At 46.1% G+C, this 9,756-nt stretch overlaps 1 protein-coding gene across 1 annotated transcript; it reads left to right on the plus strand.

Annotated features, from left to right (window-relative positions):
• Positions 1-7,969: 7,969 nt before the first annotated feature.
• On the plus strand, positions 7,970-8,892 carry LOC123050005 (FCS-Like Zinc finger 2). Its single transcript, XM_044472853.1, has one exon. It carries the CDS (start codon positions 8,200-8,202, stop codon positions 8,479-8,481), a length of 282 nt encoding a protein of 93 aa, XP_044328788.1. The 5' UTR covers positions 7,970-8,199; the 3' UTR covers positions 8,482-8,892.
• Positions 8,893-9,756: the final 864 nt, after the last annotated feature.

Consider the following 9,756-nt stretch of genomic DNA (forward strand, 5'->3'; position numbering starts at 1 on the left):
TCTTGTTTCTGTTCATGATTCAGCGTGCTGATGCAAAGCTAATCCGTTGGATGTCTACCACACGATTTAAAACTCAATTTTGTTCTAGACCTGGGGTGTCAAAAACCGAATCCCCATACTAATCTGATGGCTAAACTCGGTCCACAAAAATTAAAACAATCTCGGTCGACTAAAGCATCATCAAGACAACTAATGCAGTCTAGTTTTGGCCTTGAGTTACAAATTTCAACTAGCTGCACCGCTGAAATAACGTTGTTTTTCCGTATTGTGTGTCAGATGTTATACTCCCTCCGTCCCATAATATAAGAGCGTTTTTGACACGGAGGGAGTATCTTGCTTACAGCGAGACCTTTTTTTCTTTTTTGCAGGCTGTTTACAGCGAGAGCACCCGGGCCAGACGGTTTCATCGGTTTGTTCTTCAAGAGTTGTTGGGACATTATCAAGGATGACATCATGAGGGTAGTCTCTCTTTTCGGCAACCTGCACACGGCAAACCTCCACTAGCTCAACTCTGCAAACATTGTACTAATTCCTAAGAAGGAGGGTGCTGAGGGGATCACCGATTTCCGGCTTATTAGCCTCATCCACGCGATTGCGAAGATTGTGGCAAAAGTTTTAGCAATTCGGCTAGCCCCTCACATGAACAAGCTTGTCTCCAACGTGCAAAGTGCTTTCATCGAGACTAGGAGTATCCATGACAATTTCATGTATGTGAAAAATCTCGCGCGTCGCCTTCACAAGAGCAAAACTCCGTCCCTCCTTTTCAAGCTTGATATAAGAAAGGCTTTTGACTCTGTGAGATGGGAGTATATCATTGACATCCTCCAACAGAGGGGGTTTCCGAGCACCTTTCGGAATTGGATCACCGCCCTCTTATGCACCTCCTCCTCGCGGGTTCTTCTCAACGGCATCCCCGGCAGCCCCATTGCCCATGGAAGCAGCTTCCGGCAAGGGGATCCTCTTTCGCCTTTGCTATTTGTCATTGCCATTGATCCACTTCAAAAGATCCTCGAGCTGGCTACTAGGAAGGGGTTGCTTCACAAAATCCGTGGTCGTGGGCCCATCATGAGAACATCCCTCTACGCCGATGACGCGGCCGTTTTCATTGCACCCATCAAGAAAGATATTGACAACCTCTCCATGTTGCTCGATGCGTTTGGTGACGTCACGGGACTATGCACTAACTTCCAGAAGAGCTCGGTGGTCCCGATTCGGTGCAGGCACCTACACCTCGACACCATCCTCCAGAACTTTCCTGCTGCCCGGGCTTCATTCCTAATAAAATATCTAGGGCTACCTCTCTCGGTCTGGCAACTAAAAGTTCGGGATTTCCAATTCCTCGTGGACAATACTGCTTCCAAACTTGTTCCATGGGATGGGAAAAATATCACAGCCATTGGTCGGGCTGCCCTTGTCAAGTCTGTGCTATCCTCACAAGCCATCTACTTCATCACTCCATTGATCGTTCCACCAAGCATCCTCCACAATGTCAACAAGCTTGAGAGAACTTTCCTTTGGGCGGGAACAGATAAGACTACCGGCGCGAAGTGCAAAGTTAATTGGGAATCTGTATGTCGACCGGTCGAATATGGAGGTCTTGGGGTGCTAAACACGGAGAAAATTGCAAGGGCACTTCGCTTGCGTTGGCTTTGGTTCGAATGGAAGGAACCTACCAAGCTATGGGTTGGGACCGGCAATCCATGCGACGAGATGGACAAAAATCTTTTCTATGCTTCAACGACCATAACCGTTGGCAACGGTGCGCGCACGCCCTTCTGGGAATCCCCTTGGGTGCGGGACCGCAAGCCAAGAGACATTGCACCGCTTATCTACGCCGCTTCCTCTCGGAAGACATGGAAACTTCGGGAAGCCCTCCAAGATGATGCTTGGGTTCGCAAGATCAAGATCACTCCCAACTTCACCTTCGAACATCTTCGACAATTTATTGAGCTTTGGTCCACCATCCGCGACTTCCCTCTTGAGGTACACGCCGAAGACGACATTGTGTGGAAACACACAGAGAGCGGGATTTACAGTGCCAAGTCCGCCTACTTGGCCCAGTTTTTTGGCATCACCCGCTCACCCATGGAGCTTGCAGTGTGGAAGGCCTGGGCCCCGCCCAAGGTCAAATTTTTCGCGTGGTTGGCCATGCAAAATAGGGTATGGACTGCTGACCGGTTGGCCAAACGGGGGTGGCCCAATTGTGGGCTTTGTCCTCTTTGCAAGCGCATGCAAGAGTCCATCGATCACCTCCTCTTCAGATGCCGGTACACTACTAGACTTTGGGAAATGATAAAAGATTGGCTCCAGCTCGAAAGCATCAACACTTCCACTTGGCACTTGGCACGGTCAACCAAAGAGTGGTGGATCGGGCTCTCCGACTCTACCATACCGAATAGGAAGGCCATGGCTACCCTCTCTATGCTCACCTCTTGGACAATCTGGAATGAAAGGAACGCTCGCATCTTCCAACTCAAGAGTGCCCCACCGACGGTTCTACTAGCTAACATCAAGATTGAGGCTCAAACTTGGGTCACCGCTGGTGCAAAGAAATTGTGATCTATCATGCCGCGAGAGTAGGCCTTTTGTAGTGGTGTTGTAACACGATGGGTGTTGTAACACAAATTTTAAACTCCTTTCCCCCCTCTTAATTAATGAATGAGGCAAGTCTTTTGCCTCCTTTAAAAAAAAAGAGACCTGACCACGTCTCGACGAAGGTTTTACCCCCAGCTGTACCGGGCCGGTCCATTCTCGTTTTCTTTTTCTTGTCGGCTCTTGGCTGGTTTTTGTGGGAGCCACTAGTTAACGAAAGCTTCTTCGGGAGCCTGGCAACTATCAGCGCCACTTGGCGCACTCTCAGTCATTCGCCACGTGTCGCACTCTAGACGCTCCCGTCGTATTTTATTTTTTTTATTTTTCTGCACGCGTTTCGGCTATTTAAACGGTTTTTTTTTCGTTTTTTCAATGTTTTGGTTTTCCACCGGTCATCCTTAGATTTTTGAATGAAAAAAATTGGGGAAAAAAATTCACGCGTAAAAACGCGTTTTTTTTTCTTTCGCGAGAGTCACGGTTTTGCTTCCGCGAGAGGCACGTTTTGATTTCGCGAGAGTCACGGCCGCGCCTCCCGGAAACGGAAAAAACGCATTTTCTGTTTTTTTTCCTTTCACGAGAGTCACGGTTTTGCTTCCGCGAGAGGCACGGTTGTACTTTCGCGAGAGTCACGGCCGTGCCTCTCAAAAACGAAAAAACGCGTTTTCTATTTTTTTCCTTTCGCGAGAGTCGTGGTTTTTCTTCCGCGAGAGTCACGGCCGTGCCTCCTCGGAAACGAAAGAAACACGTTTTCTATTTTTTTCCTTTCGCAGAGTCGTGGTTTTGCTTCCGCGAGAGTCACGGCCGTGCCTTCTCGGAAACGAAATAAAAGAACGCGTTTTCTCTTTTTTCTTTCTTCCGCGAGAGTCACGGTTTTACTTTCGCGAGAGGCACAATGGTGATTTCGTGGGCGTGCCTCTTTCGGGAAGGGAAAAAACCCGTGCTCCCTGTTCGGTTTTTTTGTCCGTTTTTTTTCATCCTTTTTTTCGTGAAAAAAGTTCATCAAAACCTATCAACATTTTTTTTAGTTTTGTAGATCTCGACGCGAGGAATCCAACGGTGAAAGCGGTTCGAGATTTGGACGCACGGTTTGAGAGATAAAATATTTTGAATAAACGGATCTACGAAAAAAGGGAAAACTCCCCGGTTGTCGCAACCTGGGAGTTGGAGTGATCTTTGCAACGAGTACTCCTCAAGTAGTAATTTCGGGGTTTTGTCGAGTTTGCTTGTTTCCTAAGCTGGGTTACATTCATAAGTGTTTTATTTATTTATTTTCTATTTCCTCACTGTTTTCTCGTTTTTTTCTTTCTGTTTTTCTTTATTTCTTCATCAATTTTATTTCTTTATTTTTCGGTTTCTAGTGGTTTTTTATTTCTTGGTTTTTACTATTTCTTTCTTATCTTTTCTTTCTTTGTTATTTTTTCTTTGATTTTCTTCGTTTGTTTCTTGGCTCTCACAGTTTTATGGGTTATTCTTTGTTTTTATTGGTTTTCTTCTTGCTTTTATTGTTTTTATGTTTTTCTTTCTTTCTTTCTTAGTGTTCTTTGTTTCTTTCTTGGTCTTCATCGATTTTCTTGTTTTTTCTCAGCTTTTGCAAATTGGCTTTCTTCAATTTTTCTTTTCTTTTTCGTGTTTCTTTGTATCTCCTTTTGGTTAAATTGGGTTTTATTCTTTCTTTAGTTTCTTTGTCGATTTTTATCCATTCCTTTTTTGCTAAATACATGTCATGTTTTTTCAGTACACATTCGACATTTTCCGAAAGATCAGCACAATTTTTTATATACATGTTTGGCATTTTTGAATACATGATTACTTTTTTTTGGTATTCATGTTTGGCTTTTTTATATATCTAACACATCTTTTTAATACACGTTTAAAAAATTTAAATACAATATTATCATTTTTTAGTGCATGGTCAACAATTTTTCTATACACATTTAATATATATTTTTATAAAAGCTAGATAAACATTTCGCAAGTACAGGATTAACATTATTTCATAAATAGTCAACATTTTTTGTATACTTATTTAACATTTTTCAAATGCTTGTTAACATTTTTTTAATACAAGATTAACATTTTCTTTATAACACGGTCAATGTTTTTTTATGCACATTTAACTTTTTTTATAATGTTTGATTAACAATTAAATACTTGTTGAACATTTTTTTCCAAATGCTTTGATTAACATATTGTTTTAATACTTGATCAACTTTTTTCACACAGACTGTATTTTTTTATATACATTTTTCATATAAACATGAGAAACATTTTATCTATACATATTTTACATTTTACAAACGCTGGGTTCAAATGTTAATTGTAAAGTGTTTTTCGCAAACTTTATTTAGGATATTTGGAAGTATAAAAAGGTAAAAAATATGAAAATAAAAAACAAATAAATGAGGTTGTGGCGTCCCGCTCACATGGGCCGACCCATCTGACGCTCTCCTTGACGCGAGGCTTCCCTATGTCTCGCTATAAGCCAGACATAGGGGCGATCGCACACAGTGTTCATGCATAGAGTTAGACGTTCCACGGGCTGAGCTTCTTCGGACCTAGCCATTTACAAACCAGCCCAAAGTTTTCTAGTGTGAGCCAGTCCTAAATGTACAATGGTGTTAGTAGGAGTTTGTAAAATTGCCTAAGGAAAAATGAGGCGTTTTTAAAAGCAATCTGATTTCGCCTCCCTCCGCCTGCCGCTCCGATGGCCGGTGGCGGGGACGAGAATCCCGGTGCCACCGCTCAGTTTAGTAGTTTAGATTCGGGTTTTTTTAGTCCTCTCAAGTGCGACGCTCGGGCGGCTGGCGGCGCTTCTTCTTCAAATTTGTCTGTCGGGCTCCGATCCTTTTTGCGTTCGTCCGTGTGGACGCAGGCAATGGAGCTCTAATTCTAATTCATGTCGGCTCCTTCGGGCTATGAGGTTCTCATGTGATGAGATTTGGTGTCAGGTGCTTCATATCTATGCAAGGGATCAACGACGACGACTGCGGCTCCAGGACGCTGGTTCTTAGGGGTACGTGTATTAGGACTTCCTGACTGTCATCGACGAAGTCAAGCTGTCTCTGGTAGGGGAGCAGCGACAGTGGCGCGCTCTGGTAGCAGTATTGGTCGTTGGTGGTCTAGAAATCTCAATGTAATTTTTATTATGTTTGAGATGATTTGTACTTCCGATAAACTTTTATAATATAATATATATGACCAATTTCGAGGAAAAAGAAGGCTAATATATTACTCCTTCTGTAATATAATATGAGACCTCTTTTGAGATCAGCGTACTTTAAAATAATATCTTATAATAAGTTACAGTGGTAGTATACGGAGGTTGTGGTACTATAAATTTGGAATGTTGTTTATTTTTTGTTGATCGTTCTGCATCCAGTTGCCTTTCGCTTGTACTGACTATTTGTCTTTCCATCGTGTACAGTAAAACTCAAACATACTACTCCCCGCGTTTCTAAATATTTATTTTTCTAGAGATTTTAACAAGTGATTACATACGGAACAAAATGAGTGAATCTACACTCTAAAATATGTCTATATACATCCGTATATGGTACTCCGTTTGAAATCTCTAAAAAAACAAATATTTAGGAACGGAGGGAGTATGTTTTAGAACGGATGGAGTGAAGCTTTATGCTTATGAAATGCAGAAAGGAATACTAATGAAGTGCGGAGAATTCTTTGTTCATATAGAAAAGATATTTCAGACAGATTCATATGAATAGTTATAGCTTTCCTGGAGGTAAAAGGAAAACCTTTTTTATAATCGGTAAACTAGCCAAGACTGCTGAAAAAATTAAGAACTTCCAAGTGGAAAGGATGACACTCCAATTTGCGGTTTGTCTGAACATTTCATACTTTTGTTTTGTTCCTTTGTTGGTGGTGTATCACTTATGCTCTAGTCATCGCCGAGTCACTTGGAAATGTGGAAATTGCGTGAGCGGGGCAATTTGTCTGGCTGGAAGTGGAAGATGTGGACATGCAACAGAAGATGTGCCCAGCCTGATCAGCACCAGGCAGGCGGTGACTCAGTTGCATACGGAGCACGTCGTATCGATATGTCGACACTCTCCGTGTCAAACAAAAACCAACCGCTTTAGCTGACTAGCTGTAGTCCCCACTCTGTGACCAGCACCAATCAAATTCTGGAGTCATCGCATAGAAAAGGGTGCTTAAAAAATTTGTGGAGGCGAGCGTGCAACCATTTCCCACCGTGCGCGTCAGCTACTCTACTACACTACCAAAGTGTTCTGCACGAATCACTGTCTGCTGAGCAAGATCACTTGCAGACTCCAAAGATTACGTGCAGTTGCTGCACTGTTAAGCCAGGCGCTAAACAAATTGGGCGCAGATCTCGACGGAGCTGCTCCCCAGGACGAAGCCTGCCCGTCTGACCGGCAATGCAAGATGCCATTGGCCCCTAGTATATTCGCACCACGACCGTCAACCCCAAAAACTACTGCCCCGCTCGAATCTTCAGGCGTGTGCACCTGTAAATTGCAGCCTGCTGCTAGGTGCACCCCCCCTGACCTGAGTCGTGCTGGCACCCGTACCGGCTCGTTGCTTGTGGGCGTGCCAAGCTCATGTGCGTTTGATTGCGCAGACAAGATGTGTATGCGTGCCGACTTCCCAGTGTCCCGGTTACTGTTCACAAGGTGCTGCCCGGCGCCGTGGCGCGCATGCAGTGCACTTCCCTGTGATTCCCGTACGGAGCAGCGTCGCCTAGTGAAAAAGAAGTGGCATCAACCTCTTTTCTGGTTTTCTTTTGTGTCTAATTTTCGTTTCTTCTGTGTTTAATTTTCGTGTAAAGGGCACGAATGATACCATGTGTGGTGCCACCGGGCCACTCCGGCCTGTCCCCGGCCCTGTGTATGTTTGTTAAAGTGCTGGAACCCTAATTATCAGCACTAAGACGTCCTCTTTACTTTAATCCAAAGCTAGAGCAGATCTGATGTTACCCACCAAAAAAAGAGAGTAGATCTGATGCCCTCGTTCCCGACAAGTGCCACAGCGGATGCTCGTGTTAATTATTGACTTGAGATGGCCCTTTTGCTGGGAAAAGCGGATCAAGTGCTCGTATTTGCAGTCTCAGTCGATCACCCACAGTGCTATCAGTGTATTTACGAGATCATCTGGTTTTTCTCTACGTCGACGTCGACGTCGACATGGACATTCTACAGGCTCCTCTAGTCCTCTCCGTTTGCATAAAGAAGAACTCGGGGCCAACCCCGTCGACGTCACACATAACTCCGTCGTCGCCGTCGTTCTCGTCGGGGCCCACGTTAGCCATCGAGCCAACCACCGCATCACACCCAGGCATGCTGGAATAAACAAGTCGAGCGTCTCCCTTCGTCCATGGTTAGGCCCATACCGCGCACCGGACCATGGTTTCCTGGCCGCCAGTGCACCAATAATAGGGTTGCCGTGCTCCCTTCGCCCATATATATCCACCCTCCCGCTTTGCAGCTGCACTGATCTCACCCACCTCTTCCCCCCGCCAAGAGCAGCAGCGAACTGTGAATTCTAGCTCTGTAGCAGCTCAAGATCGGGCTTGCTAGAAAAAGCCATTTTGAGTCTCTTCCCAACCATACAGGCTACAGCAACACCATGGCGGCATCAGTAGCCTGCGCCTTCTTCTTCGACGCCGAGCCGGTGGGCGAGCCGGGCATGCCGGCGCTGGACGCGTGCGCGCTCTGCGCCAAGCCGCTGGCACGCGACAGCGACGTCTTCATGTACAGGGGGGACACGCCCTACTGCAGCAAGGAGTGCCGGCACGAGCAGATGCACCTCGACGCCGTCTCCGCCAGGCAGGCCGCCCGGAGGCTGCAGCGGTTCTCGTCGGGAGCAGAGTCCGGGCGTGCACGCCAGGGGGTGTCCGTCTCGAGCTAACCGGCGAGAGTGCCAAGCGACATACGTGCCTGACGAAGAAAGGTTATTATGCTTGAGCCAGCATGATCTCCGTGCACCAAGCCGCTGGTGTCCGTGGTTAGCTGATCGAGCAGCGCGCGAGGTCGAGGAGACTTGCCATGCTTGAAGAAGCAAGGGGCGGGTCGCAGGAGTCGCTCACGGCAGGCCGGCGCTGCATGTGCCGCCTGTCAAGTGATTTGGGCATAAACGCAGCGGAAAAGGGGCTGGATTGGATCTGAAGAAAGTCAAGCAAACAAGATTCCCCGCGGTTTAACTTTGAGGCGGTCATGTCTGCCCCTCAGTTTTTTTCTTTCTGCGTTATTGTCACTTCTGTACAAGCTCATTTGCAATAGCACTCTCGCTCGGTAAACTTTCAAGCGAATCGACATACAACATGCCTTGTGCAATCCTCTTTCTGTTCGTGATTTAGGATCCGGTTAGCTCGATTGAGATTTTAAAAACTAAACCATTTGGATGTTTGCCGCACGATTTGAAACTGCAAATAGTTCAAGATTTGGGGCGTCGAATCTTGAATCCCGAAACTAATCTGATTGCTAAACACGATGGACAAAAACTAAAGGGAAAAGCTGCCCCTCAACCGGCTGAAAACAAAAAGTGAAGCATCCACCACGCGCCATGTGGCGCTGTTGGCCCCGCACACCGCTCTCCCTTCATCTCCACCTGATCGATTGTATCCCCTTGTTGGCCTCATTTAAGCCATCGTCCACCTTCTCGATCCCCCCTCGTCCTCCCTTCATCAAGCTACCATGGATTTTCCTCGCCATGAGTATCCTCCAAGAAGATACGACGAGACTTGACAACCAGTGCTGTGAACCAGTCTCGTCGTGTCTTCTTAGACACGGCGAGTCGGCGGAGAACACTGGGCATGAGATGTTGCAAGCCAGAGCTGACGGCCCCGCCAACGGGAATACATGTCGGGTGGTGTTGCAAGCCGACTTGCGCTAATGCGACCAGTACTATGAGGGTGGGAGGGGCAACATGTCGGCCATGTTGCAAACCTCCCAGGCGTAACATGACTCATCTTGTAAAGCACTCGTCATGTTGCAAAGCACCCGTCATGAAAATCCCCGAGCGCAACATGACTCATGTTGCAAAGCTCTGAGGTTAACATGATCCATATTGCAATCCTTGTCGCAAGATCGGAGTGAGTGCATCATGACCCATGTTGTAAACCTCCGAGCACATGGCATGTGTTGATCCTACTTTTGGCTTTAGAGCTGGGAATTCCATCTCCCT

The sequence above is a fragment of the Triticum aestivum genome, chromosome 2D, assembly GCF_018294505.1.
Source record: "Triticum aestivum cultivar Chinese Spring chromosome 2D, IWGSC CS RefSeq v2.1, whole genome shotgun sequence".
NCBI classification, from domain to species: Eukaryota; Viridiplantae; Streptophyta; class Magnoliopsida; order Poales; family Poaceae; genus Triticum; species Triticum aestivum.

Coding starts and splice junctions, on each gene's coding strand:
- LOC123050005 (XM_044472853.1), top strand. CDS start 8,200: ATGGCGGCATCAGTAGCCTGCGCCTTCTTCTTCGACGCCGAGCCGGTG.